Genomic DNA, 21,306 nt, shown 5'->3' with positions numbered 1-21,306 from the left:
TTTTGGTATAGTGACGTACATTAGGAGCTTCTTGTTGGAGGTCAACCAAACTGATGGTCCTTCTGTAAATACCAGGTCAGACTAGTTTAATGTGGCAGCTAGTAAATTGCTTGTCCATGTTGGTCAAGAAGCTCATAATTGTTTGGCCATGATGGTCTGTCAACTAGCTGAGGTACAGTAGTTAAAATAATTTGTTACCCCCGCTGACTTCAAATTTTTAGTTTAGTAAACTTGAAATTTTAAGATACTCATGTTAATTTAAGGGACAACTGGAATATTTCAGTTGACTAAAAAGTTTTTAAATCAGCAGGGTAACAAATTATTTCAAGATGAAACAATTTTATTTAATTTTTTTAGTGATTACAGCAGTTAGCTACAGCCCCCAAATTCGGCATTCAAGGAGTGCAGATATTTGCCCCAAACACAATGAAATATTTTACTTTTGTGAAACTTTGCTTGTTTTACTCTGGTTGAGTCTGCTTGCTGACACACAATATTTCATAAATAGGCTTCTTATCACTGTAAAAAGCGGTAAGTTCACAACTTAAAAAAACCTGTTGCCTTAAAATTATTAAGTAATTAATAATAAAAAAGTATAAGTTAAGTGAATTGTCAGTTGTCACTTAACTTTTATTATTTACTTAATTTTAAGGCAACAGGTTCTCAATTCTTTTAAATTAAGTCAGCATCACTTTTTACAGTGTAGGAGTTAATTTAGTTACCTCAAACTGAGTTCCTAGAACTAAATATGTTCCTAGTTCCTGCGGTGCGAACACGCCAAAAAGCGGGTACTTCCGCCAATAGTTCTAGGAATTATGAAAAGGTTCTTCTGGTGCGAAAGCCCCTTTGGTCAAGGGTACTTCTTGGATATCCAGGTCAGACCAGCTGAAGGTGGCAGCTAGTTTATTGCTGGTCCAAGATGAAACCACGGTCAAGAAATTCATAATGGTTTTGTTACAGATGTAGGACTCAGACTGCGTGACGTATAGAAAACAGGTATTTATTGACTTTGAGCAATAGGGAGTAGAACAGGTAAGTGGTGATTCTTGGATTCTTCAGAGATCTGGAGGAACGTTAACTTGAATATCTCTTCTTGACAGGAGACAAGGAACAGGAGCTGGACACACACCTCACCAATATGGCAGACGAGGACGGAACTCAAGGGCAGACAGACTAGGGATCGCTGGAAGACACTCAGGATGAAACACAGCAGGTAAGTAGACAAGGCGGTAAGTATCAGGCATAGAGATTGTGATAGCAATGGTAGTCCTCTTCGCATGAACGATTAACATAGTAAGGTAGTAACAAGACCAGACACAGGAGTGCTGTGAGGTGTGTGTATTTGTAGCCGTGTTGAAGAGTGAACGGATGACGTGCAGGTGTGCTCAATCAAAGGCTAGGAGGGGAAACCAGGTGCGTGCGTGCGTCGTGACTGGTGGAGAGCAGACAGATCCGTGACAGGTTTGATCGAGATTTCGTACCAACTTGCTAGTTCAGTGTCCAGCTTAAGGGATTCATGATTCTTCATAGAATGTGATATTTGCTTTGGTCTGCAGTAAAAGCTCTCACCAGGTTGGAAGAACCAGGTCACCAGTTTAAGGTGGTCATGGTCAAGTTGTTTTATAGAAAATAGAAGCTTGTTTGTTGGTGGTCACTCAGAGAGCTCAAGATTGACCAATATTGTCTACCAATTCAACTAGGTCCTCACCAGTTGGAAGTCTAGCTTATTAACCACCTTTGATGGGCTAGAAACCAAAAACAGTGTTCCAAAAACAACTGCTGATTAACATTTTACCTGTGCTACCTGTGAAAAAGAAAGAACATTTTGGGATACCTGATCAACACCTACACCACACTTGGTCTATGGTGCATGACCAGAACAGTTTCTCCTGGCAAACTCACAAACTCTTAGTGTGGCCTTAGTGGTTCTTCTGCTGTGAAAATGAACTATAACCAGCCCAGAGTCAATAAAAATGTAGACCTATACAGAGAGCCGTAAACATCAACACCAAAGTGGCATCTCTCAGAGATAGGTCTTCATCAGTCAGTATGGAAATGGCTGGTAAGAAATCCACCCAGTAAGAGCAAATGTATCACTCTTCTCTTCCGATGTGGTGCTTTTCTCCTCCCCCCATTTTCCCTCGTTAGAAACCCAGAGTGCAGCGTCACATTTGTCTGACAGACAGAAACATGTTGCACTTTATGGGCACATCACTCTATAAAAAGTGGCCTCTAGGGGAGGAAGCGCCAGCAGCAGATTGGCTGACTTTATGTCAGCTTGCTTGGATGTATTATGCTCTGCATTTGAAAGTAGGTACAAATGAAATAGTTTGAATACTACCTGTAAAATCAGATAAAGATGACTGAAGATGATGGCATGTATTTGCATGCATGGTCTAGGTTTTTTTTGCAGCCTATTCACTAAAGAAATCATGTAAATCAGATAATGGTACAATATATCCACAAAATCAGCATTTGCACAGAACTGTTTTAAGCTACTGTTGTAAATGACCCAGTATTTCTAAAATCCTGTCAGTAGTAAATACAATAATTTCATGTCGATTGTTAATTTAACAAAGATACAGTAAAAGCAGCAAATAGTATAAAACTGAAAATGAAGCATTGCAATCGAGATACATTGTGATGCTCCTGATGGTGAACTCACCTTCAGGTTCCAGGTCAAAAAACCTCAAAAAGTAGATTCCAGTGGTGTTTCAGGTGAGGTGTAACCTTCCATAATCCACCACAAACTCTCATTAAGATTTGGTCCAATCAGTTCCTGAATTAATTTATTCTTGTTATATACTCAATTTGCACATCAAATAAGTCACATAATGGCAGGGGTCTTCAGCCCTGCTCCTGGAGAGCTATAGTCCAACAGATTTCAGCTCCAAACCCAATCAAGGTGTTCAGGGTTACTTGTTAATAACAGGCAGGTGTGTTGAAGCAGAGTTGGAAATTAAGTCTGCAGAACAGGAGCTCTCCAGAGTTGGAGATCCCTGCATTATGAAAATACAATGGGTATGTAACTTATTGTCCAGCAATTATATAAAAATGTATAATTAAACCAAGTATCAGTCCCTTTGAAACACTCTGTAAAGTGCTGTAACATCAAGTAATTTCAACAAGTTTCTGTATGATTGGGAATTTTGTAAAAGGATGAAATAATTCTTCATGCAAAAAGTGTTTTTGCCACTTTGACCTATTAATAGCTGGTTGGTTTGAGAGACTTCTGAGCAGAGCTTCATGCATCACTTTTTTTGTATGTGACTACGCCTTTAAAAAAAGCTGGAGACCCAAGACTGGTAAATTAATTTATCTTGTATGTAATTACAGTCACATATTCTTTACATTCATAGTATCATACATTTAAAATAAACTTAACACTTGTCAAGAACACAAGCGTTGGGCTCATTTCATGTCAGCTGTCCATTGATAAATCCTCTAAATAATGTAGTATGTCCAAAGCTCCACACGGCTTCAAACATAGTAACATTAGCTGCTATGCAGCAGAGTTACATTACAGCCTGGAACCTACAGGGGATATTAAAGCAGAGGCAGATTTTTGATAAATAATGTACTGTACACCATAATGCATTCAACTTCACAGTGGTCTTATGCTAATAACAGTATTAAAACCAATCAAAAACCCATTTACAATTGCTCCATTATTAACATGACTGCACTGGATGCTTGAAGGAGGAGCATAAACTCAAGCATCACACACAAATGATGTACATACTCCCACTCAAATCATCTCACAGACTAACTGACGTAGGTATCAAAGTGACAGCTAATCAAATGGATCAAAAAAAAAAAAACTGTCTGGTTCTATCTGACAATCCTCTCAGTCCTTGTTCAGAGCTACTGGACTGGAAAAAGAGAAGTGAAAAGGAAAGCTTGAATTTGTCCCTGTCAGTCATGTTTCATCAAGTCTCATTTACTAAGCAGAGTTTGTGGCAGAGCGGATGTGGCCAGCACTCCTCCCAGCTGAGGCTGAGACCCCGGAGTCGGGTCAGGAGGGGATTGAGGGAGCGGCAACATGATTCCAGCTCTCTGTTTCTCATTCTTTTCCTCTTGTGCTATCTTTTCTTGTTTTTTGGCATTGTCCAGAAGCAATTTAACAGCCTGGTGGAAAATGACACGGGGGTCAGCTTTGGGAAGGGCAGGACAGTCACAGCGTGCGCGGATCTCCAAAGCCTATAACAACACAGAGAATGACACAGATTAATGCAGATGCATTTAACCTTTGACCTATGAACCCTCCATCTCTTCATCTTTACCCAGGTGACACTGCTTTTTAAGAATTGATGGATGGATGGATAGATGGATATAGTGATATGGATGGAAATAGTGATATAGATGGATGGATTGATATAGTGACATGAAATTTGGGTGAATAGAAATAGTGATATGAAATCTGGATGGATGATGGAAAGAACAATATGAAATCTAAATAGTGATATGAAATCTAGATGGATGGAGGGATGGAAATAGTGATATAAAATTTGGATGGATGGATGGAAATAGTGATATAAAATCTGGAAATTGTAATATGAAATCTGGATGGAAATAGTGATATGAAATCTGGATGGATGGATGAAAACAGTGACATGAAATCTACATGGAAATAGCGATATGAGATCTAGATGGATGGAGGGATGGAAATAGTGATTAAAATTTGAATGGATGGATGGATGGATAGAAATAGTGATATGAAATCTGGAAATAGTATGAAATCTGGAAGAATGGATGGATGGAGGAAAACAGTGACATGAAATCTACATGGAAATAGCGATATGAGATCTAGATGGATGGAGGGATGGAAATAGTGATATGAAACCTGGATGGATTGGAATAATTACTCAAAAAAAAATCGAAATGGATGCATACACTGAAATAGTGATATATAATTTTGATGAACTGGAACAGTTATTCAAAAAATGGATTAATAGAATAATGGAAAGTGATCAAAAATCGAAATGGATGGTTTGGAACACAGACCAGGATATCTTCTACATTAAAGACATCCAGACTGTTTTACAAAGACTGATTTGACAAAAACACGGCCACTACTGGGTCTCATCTGTGACCTCTGAACTGTGACCTTTGACCTCCATTAGGGATGATGGAGAAACAGCCCTCATAACACTGGATCAATAATGCCCTGTAAAACACGAACAACCAGCACCAGCACAAAAGGACAGTTAACGTAAAATATTTTTCTGGCTAAATTATTATTATTATTATCTGAACCATCAGCCCTGGGGAGAACATATCAGACTGAGCTGCTAAATACTCACTCAAACCAAGAAGAGGGGCAGTTTTAAGCAACACTGCAATGTTTGAGAATCAGGCCATTAGGGAAACTCTAGAAAACAAATTACACTTGATGAAAGAGTGGCTGGAACAAAGCTTATTGAGAACAATTACCCAAGAGGGACACTTACGACCAGTGTGACACATAATACTTTTAAAAAGCAGATGTATTCTTCAAAAGCAAGCATTGATTTTAAAAATAAAAAAACAAAACAGTTCTGTCAAAGGAGTCAAAGAGTTCTGTTAATATACATCTAGTTTACTTGGTGCTGCTAAGTTACAAATTTCTGAATATTTTCATTATCACGGATTTCTATTCTATTCGGTTTCGTTTTGTTTCAAAAACAATGCCAGTAAAACATGAAACTTGGTTGAAAATATAAATGTGTGAATATTAAAAGCTTATAATAAATATAGATAAAAAATTAGCAATTACATTTTATATATAAAATTATATATATAAAATATTATATAAATAAAAAATATGTTGATCTATTTCTTTATAACTAAAGGATCTATACTATAACAATAAAAAACATAATACGCATTACGCATTATAAAATTTTAGCAATAGTAATACATCTGTTCAAATGTTGTCAAAGATTTTAAGAATTAAAAATTATTACTTTTATTCAGCAAGAATAGATTAAATTGATCAAAAGTGACAGTAAAGACTTTTATAATGTTATTAAAAGATTTCCATTTCAAATAAATGCTGTTCTTTTCAACTTTCTATTCCTCAAATAATCCTGAAAAACATGAGCAGCACATTTATTTTCAGCATTGATATCAGATGATTTCTACAGGATCATGTAACATTTCTATTGATTTATTTCATTTTTGTTCATAAATTATCTATTAATTTTGCTTCAAAAACAATGCCAGTAAAGCATGAAACTAGGCTAAATTCTAAATATATATAACAGGGCTCTAGACTCATTCTTCCCACTGGTCACACTGGGCGACTAACTTTCTCAGTTTCTCCTGCTACAATGTGCTGCGGCTGGCAGCGTGAGCTGTATGAAGCAGACGCTTTGGAGCAGCGCAGACCAGGCACTCGCACATGTGCGACCACGTCAAATTTTTACTCGCACACTCTCAAAAAATGGTCGCAGTCTAGAGCCCTGTACAACGACCTTAAGGGGAAGTCGTGGCCTAATGGTTAGAGAGTCGGACTCGTAATCGAAAGGTTGCGGGTTCGAGTCCCCGGCCGGCAGGGATTGTAGGTGGGGGGAGTGAATGTACAGCGCTCTCTCCACCCTCAATACCACGACTGAGGTGCCCTTGAGCAAGGCACCGAACCCCCAACTGCTCCCCGGGCGCTGCAGCATGGCTGCCCACTGCTCCAGGTGTGTGTTCACGGTGTGTGTGTGTGTGTGTGTGTGTGTGTGTGTGTGTGTGTGTGTGTGTGTGTGTGTGTGCGCATTTTGTTCACTACTCACTGCTGTGTGTGTGCACTTGGATGGGTTAAACGCAGAGCACAAATTTCGAGTTTGGGTCACCATACTTGACAATACGTCACGACTTTAAAAAAATAAACATAAAAATATAGCAATTATATTTTATATATAAAATTAATACATAAAAAAATATGGTAGCAAGGTTGTTACAGTTAAAACAATTAAATATTTTGTTTTATGATACAGTAGGTGACAAATTAAAAATATATATAAATATTAGTTCCCACTTTAAATAGATTTTTTTTAACTGATTTAAAATTTAAATAATGTGATGATTGTTTTAGAATAAAGTAGCATATACAGTTAAATGGCCTTGAAGCAAAACTCCATGTGGTCTTTACACCCCTTTCACACTGATACAAAGGTCTTCACCCATAAAACACTGCGTTATCATAGATTTCAACATGCCACTGGAAGTCACTCTCAAACAGTCACTCTTATATAAAGGCAACGACTACAAAATCCACTTGTATTCATGTATAAAGCATCAGGAGACTGAGGGGAGTCTGCACACACACTCCACTATGGTAATTCTCATTAATGGCCACGTGGAGGACGAGTCTCCATTGGCTCAGGTTAAAGAGGGTGAGAACAGAGAGAGATGGAGGGCGTTTTAAAGTAACTTCCCGAAGGAATAATAGCTTCCACTCAACAGAAACACACACGCATTACAGTTGATGGACAATTAGAGCCCTGGCCATCTGCTCCTTCTGCGTTTGAAGTGTGCGAGTACGCAAGCAGGACTGTTAAGAGTTCAAGCTCAAGGTTAAGTAAGGCCCCTGCATGCCACTAAAATTCATACATTCACGCATCCTTCCGCCGCAGCTTTGCTTCATATATTAGACAGCCATTTGTGTAGCCACTGGTGCATGATGGGGAGAGAGCATGTTCCTGTAGATGGCTGTCCACATTCTCTACAGTCTACAGTTCACTCTATAAACAGTATGTTAACCTGAGCTCTTTGTTTAAAGAATGTGGTCAAAGTTTGTCTGGTTAGTATCATCCAGTTAGCCCCTGCTGGTAGAGTCAGTAACTACACCAACTGGGTTTCTCTGCTGATGGCTGTAGCTGTGAATTCTGAGGGGATTTGTTTTGTTTTTTGCATGTAACTATAGCAAATTGCAAATATTTCATCATTTTATAGTAGATGCTTTACCAGTGCCTGATCTTTTAATTTTTTTTAAGGTTCTTAAGAGCGTGAAACCGATTTATAATTTTCCATCTGCTGCCTAACATCACAAGATACTTACATAAACACTACAGTCACACACATCCAGTACACATTAACACATGAACATGTTCCGCAGGCCACAAAAATATGATTGAGACCAACCAACATCATTGTATATGACAGATACAGGATATTTTTATAAAATTATTATCCGAAACACGATTTGTAATTGTTGATCTATTTTTTTTCGATTTATTATAACTAAATTATCATTACACTATAACAATAAAAAATATATTACGCATTATATTAATTTTAGCAATAATAATATACTTCTGTTCAAATGTTTTGGGTCAGTAAGATTTTTTTCATCCAGCAAGAATACATTAAATTGACTTTTATAATTTTAAAGTTTAAGTTTTTCCATTTCAAATAAATGCTGTTCTTTTGAACTTTTTATTTCTCAAATAATCCTGACAAAAAAATTAACACAGTTGTGCTGCTTAATATTTTTGAAAACTATTTTCAGCATTGATAATAACAATAAATGTTTCCTAAGCAGCAAGTCAGCATATTAGAATGATTTCTGAAGGATCGTGCGACACTGAAGACTGGAGGATTGATGCTGAAAATTCAGCTTTGCATCACAGGAATAAATTACTTTTTAAAATATATTCAAACAGAAAACTGTTATTTTAAATTCTAATAATATTTCACATTGGAAAACAATTAATTTTGGAAAACAAAATTAAATATATTTATTTGGAAAACAAAATCTTACCAGCCCCAAATGGTACTGCAATTATAATTATCATAATTATTTTAAGACTTTATTTTCCTTTTTGCTCTGGGTTAATTGTGCTCACATGAGAATGGAAATATGTTCACATTCTTTGCATTTTCTACAATGTATCCATGGCACAAGACACAAGTGTCAATCTGTCTATGTTAAGTTCTATCAGTAAAACCAAAGGAACAAATTAAGCTAGTCTTCACCTCCTGAGTTACCTAGCTACAGCTACAGTGTCAAAGCCAAAAAAATACATTATGAAAAAGACACTTAAGGCAAAGGAGTGATATCTATCATAGATTTGCACCAAGCAATCAAAGATGAAAAACTTCAGACTGACAACTGCAGCGCAGCAACAACAGAAGGATCATGATCACACCAACAGTGAGACTCTAAACAGAAAAGAGTCAATATTTCCTTCAGGACATGGCCTAAAATTGTAAAATGATTGAGAATTATTGCATATAAATAATTATGAAATCAGAGGTGGGTCATATTTATATCCAAATTGTAAATAATTTATGCTGGGGAAGTGGATTCATGGGCAAACCAGTGCAGGCGACACCTGGACCGTAAACAATATCTCAATCCAGACTGCCATCAAGTATGTCATTATTTTAGTGTGGAAATCGTGTTTATTCAGAATCAAGCATGAGATTTTGATGGAGTTCAATTCATACTCCAACAAATCACTGCCATGTATTTCATGCAGTGCACTATATATTGTGATGTGCTGCATAATGGCTCATGTGGTGAATTATTTAGCCTAAATCACTTATGAAGGCTTTCTTCTGTGGTTGCTAGTACTGATCTAAGGATTCCACCGTATACATGTTGCGTTTTCTGACATCTCTGCGATTCATGGCTCTTGCGTTTGGTTTTCCCCTCCAGCAGAAGAGCATTTATGTGTATAACAGTACATTAGTGAATCCATTTTAAATGCAAAATTTTCTAAACCCATTTGCCAAATGCTTTTCTTTAGCAGTTGATTGGCTGTGTAAAAATGCCATTGGATAGTTCACATGTGGGAGCAACCAATGAACATCCATGTGTGAACTGCCCAATGACATCGGGAAAAGTCCACGAGCTGGGACTCGAATTTGGGACGCCGGAAGCGCAACTGTATGTTTGCCACTTTTTGAAAAATTATGAGGAAAGACAGGAAAATGGGACTGGCAAGTGTGAAATGATGCATTGGCACCAAAGCTTAGCATGGTCAAAAACAAGTACACTAGCCCATGGCTTTGATGGTTCTTTTTTTTTTAGATCAATTCCTTAACCATTTGAAATGGTTGTTAACTTCTCAGCTGCTACATGTTACGGTTTGCGTTTGTGTGGAAAGATTTCACTAATGTAGCTTTGTCTAACGATATCTAATGATGCATGTATTTGCTTTCGTACACTTTACCTCAGGGACGAGGCGGTCCAACTGTCTGACACGGTTTTGGTGGGAAGGGTGTGTGGACAGCCACTCAGGGATGGTGGGTTCGCCTCTCAACAGATCATACATCTCCATCTGCTGCCAAAAAACTGGGCCCGCCCTCACGTCAGCACACGCCTGACAGAAACACATACAAATCTCAATAAACACACATACAGAGATGGTTTCCAGGCATGTTGAAGCCCCGCCATCATCAAAGGAAGCAAACAGAGAGATTACACACACACACACAACCCCACGAGCGCTCGAAGCTCTGGACAGCGTCATTATCTGGAGCCGAGAGCTGGCTGGCTCACGGACAGCATGACTCATGACTAGTCTAGCAAGCCTTGCATCGTTACCACAGCAATGTGCCAGTGTCCTTCACCGAGCCAGCTGTGGCAGGCCGGATCCGGGCCCGTTTACGAGCAGTAGGCGGCCCGTTATTACTACTATAAGAGATAGAAGGGAATTGTTTCCCCATAATGATGCCAAGCATGAGATCAGGAGACATGCTGTCAGGAAGAGCACTACACCGTGAATCAGATCACTGCCACATACAGAGAAACGCTTCTGTCAAGCAGTTTGTAAAGAAACAGTGCCATCTAGAGGTCATGTAGGTTACTGTGACTATAAATAGCTAATAAAAAACCGGTTCCACAGCACAGAATTGTATTTTGTTTTTCATGGTTTTAATTTATCCACATTTCTAGTAAGCAGTAGTTACTAATTATTAGCTATACAGATTTTATTTAGAGTGACATTATTCTAAAATATGCCATGCCTTCAAAAGTTAATTTATTTGTAATTTTAGTCTTGTAAAAAACGTGTTGCATACAGTTTATACAACAAAGAGTTGAGAAAACTTAAAAATCTCCAACAAAAACAAGTTAAGAAAACTCAGAAATCTCCTGAAGCTGAGTGCCTTATACTTTTACGTCTTCAACATTTGATTTTTTACAGTGTTAAACTAATTGACTACTTACAGTGACTAAAAACATTCTAAAACAACACTGAGCTATAAACAGCTTAAATCATATTTATTTAGCCTGATTTTCTGAACAGAAAGTGTTAATTGTGACAATTCATGGAATTTTCATCAAGCCCGACACACAATGTTTTACAAACAATGGTTAAGCAGGTTTATAATGAAGTTATGGGGTGTAAAAACACGCTCTACACCAAAGGTCTTTGCAGCGATGCTTCTGCTACGCAGCACTATTAATGCACTGCAAATTATGGAACATATATATATATATATAGTATATATATATATATATATAAAATGTAAATTATGTAACATGCTTACACTGTCAAACTGGACTTACAGTGCATTTTATGTACACATTATATCAATGCGTTCCCTTGGAATGGAACCCTGATGATGATAATAAAATTCCAGCAGTACCTTGGCAGCCAGTTGCAGGCCAACCTGGTCCGCCTCTGCCTCCAGCTTACGACTGAAGGGCCGGTCAAATAAGAACTACAAGACAGACAGAGAAAATGAGAGAGAATATGCAGTTAAATGAGCTATTCTGACAGAGCACACAGAAGCTATATTGAGTAAACAGAAGAAGATGGACAGAATGAAGTGAACCATATTTGGAGAACAAAATGACTAGGAGATAAAAAGCTTAACCATTAAAATGTAATTTATTTTAAAAATAATGGGAAAAGACGGTGAAAAACAGGGGAAAAAAGGCATGAAAATATCCACATTAAAAGTAGAGCAAGAGAGTACACGGTATCTTAGAAGAAACACACCATAAAAAAAACTAAGTACAATCAAATTTAAAGTGGACCTCTGTTTCACGCCGCACAGTGATTCAGAAAATGCAAATTCAATAACCATTTAGAAGGCAAATAAATGTAGCTGAATTCTAACTAACCACAAATTGAAGTCCTTAGAAACCCAAATAAGATCTCTGAGATATTTGTATTGTTTTACAATGGTGGCAAGAGAGTACTTGAGAAGGTTTCTTTGAGCTCGAGTAGAGGAGTATAATTCACATTTAATGGGTCTTTTAGCGATTTTAGAATCAATATTTAAGGAGTGTTTGCATCATTAATGGACAAACCCAACCTAAACAGAGTCCCATCAACGTCTTATGCTTAATTCTTCTGAGCAAACAGAATTTAATAATATGTCTACATATAATCAGTTAGTATGATTTTTTTTTAAATAAATTCATACGTTTATTTAGCAAGGACACATTAAATTGATCAAAAGTGACAACAAAGACATTTATAATATAAAAAATATATTTTAAATGAATGCTGCTTATTTTAAACTTTCTATTAAAGAATCCTGTAAAAAAAAATCCACAAAAATATTAAGCAGCACAACATTGATAATAATAAGAAATGTTCCTTGATATTAGAAAATACTGAAAAATATGGAAAATACATAAGTGAAAATTCAGCTTTGCCATCACAGAAATAAACATTTATAATTTTAAAATATATTAAAACAGAAAACAGTTGCTTTAAATGTAATACTATCTTACAATATTTTTAATCAAATAAATGCAGCCTTGGTGAGCAAGAGACTTGTTTGAAAAAAATACATATATATAAAAAAAAATGGAATTATATGCATAATAAAATATTTTAAAATAAACTATATTTAAAATGCTTTTCAAAACTAGATGTGATATTTACAAAAGTGTATTTTTATTTCAAACAGACAGGGAAAATGAAATGGCTTGATTAACTGTGAGTGGGAACATGTCATTGGTCATTGGAAAGGAGGCAGATTAGGAATCAATTGAAAAAAAGAGAGAGAGAGAGAGAGATGGTAAGGTCAGCCGTCACCTGCACTAGTTTGCCCTGAATCCACTGGCCCAGCACGGCTAAACTGTCCCGGGGACAGATTGCCCAGATCGCCATTAACAGGATGAGAGACAACAGCTCCACCACGTGAGACAAACTGGCCTGCTCTGCCTGAGAAAGAGACAGAAATTCATTATGGGCTTCTGTTTTTGTTGATTTCGTCATTCATCTACTATGCTAATTTGTATTTCGGTGTTAAGAACCTTTTTTTTTTTTTATCTTGCTTAGCAGCCCATTCTTTGACAGCATGCCCAATTAGAAACAATGTAGAAAAACAAACAAAAAGAAACAAGCAATTTAGCAAAGAGAGACATAATGAATCACACTGAATTGTAATTGCTATACACATTGTATTGAAAGAAGGGCAAAAGATATGCCAAAACACATGTCCATGAGTGGCCGGGTACATGCTGCAAAGCAGATTTGTTGGTTAATTATGTCAACTTCATGGTCATACAGTTGTATATGATAATAAAAGGTGTTGAAGGAACATTCTGAGATTATGGATTGCTTGTGATAAGTGTATAGAGTAATGGGACTCATACTGTTATATAATCATTTAACCTATTACAAGAGCTTATTTGCATTAAAATTTGCATTTAAAACTTGTTTTATTTTTTTTAAATCATTTTAAACATAGTATAATAGTATAGAGGACCAAACCTGCAGAAATTAAAAATAAATCAATAAATGATAAATAATAACATTTATTTATTTCTCATTCCTGCAGGTTTGGTCCTCACACAAAGCTATTGCATTCAAAAGACATTCAAAATATATGTGACACTTTGAAGTATTGTTTTTTCGACAGCCATATTTCACCTACTTCAGTGTGGAAAAGAGCTGCTTGGACATTTTGTGTTTCGCATACTGTATATACTACCATTAATTAATAAGATTTTATGTTTTTGAATGTCCCTTATGCTCACCAAGGCTGCATTTACTTGATCAAAAATACAGTAAAACAGCAACATTGAGAAGAATCATTACAATACAAATGTTTTATTTTAAATTGTTAAAATGTACCAAATGTTCTGTGATGACAAAGCTGATATTTCAGCAACCATTACTCCAGTCTTTAGTGTCACATGATGCTTCACAAATCATTCTAATAGGCTGAATATGAATAAACAAATAAAATAAATAGCGTGTCAATTATAAGATAATTTTTCATTTGCTTGTAGCTATCAGAATAAAACGATCCTTGAGACGTGCATGCAGGTTTGAAATCTGTTTAGCATCTGCTAGCTTGTTGCGGTTTGAAATAACAAAGGAAGCACTCATGAGTCTAACAGCATGTTGTTTAGCTTTAAAGGGACTTTTTAGTGTTGCAGAAAAATGTACTAAATCAATTTGGTTTTTCACAACCATGTCATATTAGTCCTGATATCAACGTTAACTTAAGCTCCTTCACCCTAACCAGACCCACAAGCACGCAGTGATGCAACAGCTCTGAAACTAAAGCATCTCTTTAAACGGAACCCTTCACAGCGCTTAGTGCCTCCGAGACAGGATGCCTCCTTCTCTTCATTTAAACCAAGAGATGAGATGAAAGTAAAACATGACACATGCAAAAGAGAGATAAAGCGAGCACTTGAATCTAATGAAGGGTCTTTTACTTCCAGAAAAAAGCTGAGGGACACCGCAAAGGAAGTACAAATTTAGTTTGATCCAAACTATAAAGGCCAGAGGCAGTGTGAAGACCCTACAACCATCTGACAATGGGCAGCAAACCATATAATACTCATATACATTTAAATTTAAATAAAAATGACCCTGAGGGAGAGATTACTTACAGAAATTTAACACTACGCTCTTGGATACTTTACTTTCAGCATAATTCATTATTGGATTAAAATAGATCCTGATCAAATGACAAAAATAATGTTTCTGTGCAGAGGTTTGACAGTGTGGGCGGGACTTACTGCATGACCAATCAGAGCGTGAGCCATCTCATGTCCCAGTATAAAGACCAGCTGATGGATGTCTGCTACAGCCTCCAGCATTCCTGTGAAGATGAAGACCTTTCCATTCTGACACACACACACACACACACACACACAATCAATCATTCCAGCTGTGAAATCACAATCATTTTCTCCTCTAGTAATCAGTCTCAAGATTTTCTTTAATCATTTGCAGTGAATTAAGAACATACTTATCTCTCTACGTGAGAACTAAACTGTATGAAGAAAAGTTCATACACATAGCTTATAAGAGAAAATGTCCAAAACTGTATGAGTAATATCACAAACTGGAAATTCAAGAATGAGTATTAGATTACAAAGTATCTATATACTGTATATAATATATATATATATATATATATATATACACACACACAGTGGGGCAAATAAGTATTTGATTTTTCAGGTTTTCCCACTTACAAAGAATGGAGAGATCTGTAATTTTCATCGAAGGTACACCTCAACTGTGAGAGACGGAATATAAAAAAAAAATCCAGAAAATCACATTGTATAATTTTTTTTATACTTAACTTCCATTATATTGCATGAAATAAGTATTTGATCACCTACCAACCAGCAAGAATTCTGGCTCTCACAGACCTGTTAGTTTGTCTTTAAGAAGCCCTCCTATCCTCCACTCATTACCTGTATTAATTGCACCTGTTTGAACTCCTGTATAAAAGACACCTATTCACACACACAATCAATCAGACTCCAACCTCTCCACTATGGGCAAGACCAAAGAGCTGTCTAAGGACATAATTGTAAATACAAGATGACTGTCAATCTCCCTCGGTGTGGGGCTCCATGCAAGATCTCGCCTTGTGGAGTATCAATGATCCTGAGAAAGGTGATGGATCAGCCTAGAACTACACGGGAGGACCTAGTCAATGACTTGAAGAGAGCTGGGACCACAGTCTCAACGGTTACCATTAGTAACACACTATACCGTCATGGATTAAAATCCTGCAGCGCGCGCAAGGTCCCCCTGCTCAAGCCAGCACATGTCCAGGCCCGTCTGCAGTTTGCCAAAGACCATCTGGATGATCCAGAGGAGGCATGGGAGAAGGTCATGTGGTCAGATGAGACCAAAATAGAACATTTTGGTATAAACTCCACTCGCCGTGTTTGGAGGAAGAAGGATGAGTACAATCCCAAGAACACCATCCCAACCGTGAAGCATGGGGGTGGAAACATTATGCTTTGGGGGTGCTTTACTGCAAAGGAGACAGGACAACTTCACCGTATTGAGGGGAGGATGGATGGGGCCATGTATCACGAGATTTTGGGCAACAACCTCCTTCCCTCAGTAAGAACATTGAAGATGGGTCGTGGCTGGGTCTTCCAGCATGACAATGACCCCAAACACACAGCAAGGGCAACTAAGGAGTGGCTCCTTAAAAGCATTTCAAGGTCCTGGAGTGGCCTAGCCAGTCTCCAGACCTGAACCCAATAGAAAATCTATGGAGGGAGCTGAAACTCCGTGTTGCCCAGTGACAGCCCCAAAACCTGAAAGATCTGGAGAAGACCTGTATGGAGGAGTGGGCCAAAATCCCTGCTGTAGTGTGTGCAAACCTGGTCAAGAACTACAGGAAACGTCTGACCTCTGTAATTGTAAACAAAGGTTTCTGTACCAAATATTAAGTTCTATTTTTCTATTGTATCACATACTTATTTCATGCAATAAAATGGAAATTAATTATTCAAAAATCATACAGTTTGACTTTCTGGATTTTTTTTTATATTCCGTCTCTCACAGTTGAGGTGTACCTACGATGAAAATTACAGATCTCTCCATTCTTTGGAAGTGGGAAAACTTGAAAAATTGGCAATGTAACAAATACTTATTTGCCCCACTGTATATGTATATTTTGTATATGACTTTTAAAAAGATTGATGAAATGGGGACATACATATATATATATATATATATATATATACGTACTACAGTGAAACAGGGACATAAACATACTACTGTTCAAGTCTTATGCTAGCAAAGGCTGCATTTATTTGATCAAACAGCGTAAAAACAGAAATATTGTAAAATATTATTACTAATTACTAGTAAATAGAAATGGCTATGTTCTATTTTATTATATTTTAAAATGTAATTTATTTCTGTGTTGGCAAAGCTAAATTTTCAGCATTCATTACAAGTCTTTAGTGTCACATGATCTTTCAGAAATCATAAAATTCTGGTGTTTGCCGTTCAAAAATAATTTCTTCTTATTGCCAATGTTATAAACAGTTGTGTTGCTTAATATTTTCATTAAAAATGGTCAGCATTTATTTGGAATATAAATATGTTGTAACATAAGAAATGTATTTACTGTCACATCAGTTTAATGTCAATTAAATGTATTTTTTCATTGCTAAATTTATTTTGTCATTGTTTACTGACCCTAAACGTTTGAACAGTTGTGTATATTGAGTATATGTAGTATTACATTTCCTGAAAATACTGTATCTGTATCATTGCTTCATATTGTGTATCTTTTTGTGTATGTATATAATGTTCAACATACAATAGTGAAAGTGAAATAGGTTGAAGCAGCAAGTCATCTAAACTGAAGCAAATACTGACAAATTCTTTGCAGTCAGAGTTGCTTCTAAAAATGGCCAAAAAGAATGAAAATAATTAATAGATTTTGTTGATTTATTAGAGAAAGCCTTTGGTTGTTACCAGATATGACTCACAGGCAAAACAAACGCATTGATTGTAGGGCCCTCCACCACATGGACCGTCCAGGGGACAGAGGAAATCTCAACAATGTCCTGGTTTCTCTCGGCCAGAATCCGAACAACTAGCTCCACCGCCTGATGCCTGGGATCCGATGGAGCGATCAGAGAATCCTTAAACTCCTCCATATACTGAGAGAGAGAATGAAGGAGAAAGAGGAGCAAGAGTCCATGAAATAAAATGGAATTAAATTAAATTATTTGTGAAATGAAACACCACATTTAATTTTCATAATATCCAATTGCACAAAAAAAAAAATCTAATTCACACAAATAATTTTGGACCAGCTTGAGGCATGCTGTTCTTGAAATATTGTTATTGATCATAAATTCACATGAACTGAACTGGTTGCAACCACAAAAAAATAAATAACTGAAAACAGACTAAACAAGTTGTGTGGACACTGAAGTCGTACCGCTTCTGCAGTGACCTGAGCCAGTTCCATGAAGTTCTCCCTGCTGAACACCAGCAGTCGGGTCCTGCCTGTAACTGGAGATTCATCCAGATGAGTGAATAAAAAGAGGGAGACGAAGAACAGCAGTCCTGCCCCAGCTCCCACAAAGTGCCAGCGTCGGCGCCATGTCCATTCACGAAACAGCTGCTTTTTATTGGGCGGCAGAGCCAACCACCATTTTCTAATGCTCCTAGAGACAGAGAGAGGGTAAACAATAAATCAGAATTTGTATCATAAAGCCTTAGCTCACCCTCGAGTCTCAGGCCGGCAGGAATTGTAGGTGGGGGGAGTGAATGTCCAGCGCTCTCTCCACCCTCAATACCACGACTGAGGTGTCCTTGAGCAAGTCACCGAACCTCCAACTGCTCCCCGGGCATGCCCACTGCTCCGGGTGTGTGTTCACGGTGTGTGTGCGCACGTTGGGGTTAATTGCAGAGCACAAATTCCGAGTATGGGTCACCATACTTGGCCGTATGTCACGTCACTGTCACTAAAAACTTTGGTGTCATGAGTCATGACCTGCCATATGCACCCCATTTAGTAACCAAAGTATTAATAAGTACATGGAGACAGTATACGCCAAGGACAAGATTTCTGCTTTGGTGGATTTTCTGCAGGATATGTGAAGCTGAAGCATTTTTGTAAACTGTTCTGGATTATAAATTCCTTAAATGTGCATGTTCACCACTGTGTTCACTACTTTTTTTTGTGTGGAAAAAAGCAAAACTTTTATTCAGCAAGAATGCATTAAAAGAATTAAAAACGACAATGAGTTTTACAATGTTACTGCTATATGTATATTTAACATGTATTTAACTAGTTGATGGATGCTTTGAAGCAATTATTTGAATGAATGCTTTGAAGCAAAGCTTCCTTAAGCTTAGAAAACTTTGCAAATCATTTGTACCATTGTATAACCAATGGTTCGGAGCACATATCAACAAAGGCTACAGAATACCTTAAAGGGACTTTGATGTCAAAGTCGTGTTTTCAGAAAACGAGGCTTTGTTACTTCACAGCTGTTTCTAAATATTTCATATTTTAAGGATATTTATTTGCTAACTGCATTTAATATTATTTCAATAAAACATTTGCAATGGGTTTGTAAAAACTGTTTTTATGCATTATTATTTTTTGGACTGAGTTTTTGTTGCAGATACACAGTTTTGACCAGCAGGCATCGCTAGCGTGTGGTGAATCGAAGCTTCGAAACAGTGAATCATGTTGGTTCAATTGAATCGAAGCTTCGAAAAGGTTCCTTTCTGCCACCGCTAATTTAACCCTGATTTCATCATAAAATTCTAGTTGATTTAGTGCAAATACAGTTTAAAATATATTTAGAAAAAAGGATATAGATACATTTTGTAAGTTATGTAAACATATTAGTATCAACTAATAATTGGGGATTGGGAAAAAATGGATTTAAAATATTGTTACTATATCAATCACTGATCAAAAAATAAAAATAAATGCATCTACAAAGAATATATTTAGATTTAGTTATCTGACAAATTTTATATATATATATATTTTTTTTTTTTTTTTTATAGATTTAAAATATTGGCCATCTTTATATATATATATAGACCTATAAAAAAAGCAAAAATTTAGCAACAACACTTTTAGCTCTAACTGATGCAGTGCATAGATTTTATTTCTTAAACACATCAGAAAATGTACCCATGTTCATATTCCAGGATGACAATGCAAAGATTCATCAGGCTCAAATTATGAAAGACTGGCCAGCACAGAGTCGTGACATTAGCCTCACTAAATGTCTTAGGGATGTGCTGGAGTCGACTTTACATTGCCAGCTCAAAAAAAGTTGCGCACTCCAATATTTCAGACCACCTTTAGCTTTGATTACATTGTTTCAACAATGTTATGCAACATCATAACATTTATTTCCATCAAGAGCGGCATTCATTTTTGGCTGAGATCTTGTACTGACAATGGGAGAGTCTGTAAAGTGTACTCCAGCACATCTAATCGGGTTAAACTCAGGACTCTGTGGTGGCCAATTGCCCGAATTGCACAATTTGGGTCCAATGAATCTTGACATTGTCATGCTGGAATATGTACATAGGTACGTCTTCCAACATGGTTATTGGTTAAGAAATTAAAAGCTACACAATCAATTAGGAGTACAGGAATTACAGGATTCCAGAAACATATTAATCACTGCAATAAAGATCCAATCCTAGACTCTTGACTGTGCTATTTTAAATCCAAATGTTTTGTTGTTGTTGTTTTCCCCAGGCAATGTATCATCTCATGAGCATCCGCATCAGCCATAATACTTGGTGCATCACAATTGCTTTAAAACCTACCACTGTTCACTGATTCACCAGCTTCATCTGCTCTTGACAAAGGCTGATGGCTGAAGATGGGGAGGCATGTCATTCTAAAGGTTATTAAGTATTAGTTTAAAACTCACCTGCCCAGTATGATGGCCACGAGCTTCTGCAGAGGCTTCAGCAACATCCATATGAAGGGTGCAGGTAAAGCTCTCAGTCTGCCCGAGCTGTGAAACTCACACTTGGACTGAGTGATGAACGGATGAACTGGAGGTCTGAATGCTGCTATACAGAAGCTGGATCTTGATCTCAGACAGAGAGATGAAGGAGAAACTATGACATGTTTCAGAGAGGTAGATGAGTTTGTCCTCATGAGCTCAGTCCGAGCAGAGGCGAAGTGAAACCACCTGACCACTGAATCAAACCGGTTTAATGACCTTATGCTGGACAACATGTCGAGTTTGACCCTGCTCCTGTTATTATAAAATACACCGAACGTTCAACTTCACCCTTGTTTGCGTATAATGATAAGCTAAGTCATAGTTTGTAGGTTATAAGGGCACATATTAATGTCACCGTCTTAAAGCAAAGTAGGAAGTCTATAAAAGTACACATATTATCGTGATTATCGAGTGGTATTACACTTTAACCTGATCGCTAAAACTTTCAGCGTTGCTAGACTTTCATTGCTACAACACCTAATAGACATTAATTATTTTAAAAGTTTATCCGTCTGTTTTGAGAAGTTGTTCATTGTAAAGATGTCCTCCATGTGCTTCTCTGCTACAGTTAAAACACTCCCCTGCCAACAGCTACTCTTCACCGTGGTTCCGCCTTCAGTCACAATAATTCACCA

General features: G+C 37.1%; 1 protein-coding gene across 1 annotated transcript; it reads right to left on the bottom strand.

Moving 5' to 3' along the window:
• Positions 1-3,300: 3,300 nt before the first annotated feature.
• Positions 3,301-21,248, bottom strand: LOC306879969 (metalloendopeptidase OMA1, mitochondrial-like). Its single transcript, XM_079433200.1, has 8 exons — positions 20,591-21,248; positions 18,115-18,343; positions 17,657-17,830; positions 14,918-15,025; positions 12,975-13,103; positions 11,569-11,643; positions 10,149-10,298; positions 3,301-4,200 (listed from the first exon to the last, which is right to left on the bottom strand). The coding sequence occupies exons 1-8, from the start codon at positions 20,902-20,904 to the stop codon at positions 3,937-3,939; spliced, it is 1,443 nt and encodes a 480-aa protein (XP_079289326.1). The 5' UTR covers positions 20,905-21,248; the 3' UTR covers positions 3,301-3,936.
• Positions 21,249-21,306: the final 58 nt, after the last annotated feature.

Source organism: Barbus barbus (assembly GCF_936440315.1).
Source record: "Barbus barbus genome assembly, chromosome: 14".
Lineage (NCBI taxonomy): Eukaryota > Metazoa > Chordata > Actinopteri > Cypriniformes > Cyprinidae > Barbus > Barbus barbus.
This window is presented reverse-complemented; position numbering and strand designations above follow the sequence as displayed.

Excerpts from the sequence above, each read along its gene's own strand:
- LOC306879969 (XM_079433200.1), bottom strand. The coding sequence starts at position 20,904 with ATGTTGTCCAGCATAAGGTCATTAAACCGGTTTGATTCAGTGGTCAGG. Across the intron at positions 11,644-12,974 it reads TTCAGGGCAAACTAGTGCAG|TTCTTATTTGACCGGCCCTT; the intron begins GTGACGGCTGAC and ends TCTGTCTTGTAG. Across the intron at positions 4,201-10,148 it reads TGGACCGCCTCGTCCCTGAG|GCTTTGGAGATCCGCGCACG; the intron begins GTAAAGTGTACG and ends GTGTTGTTATAG.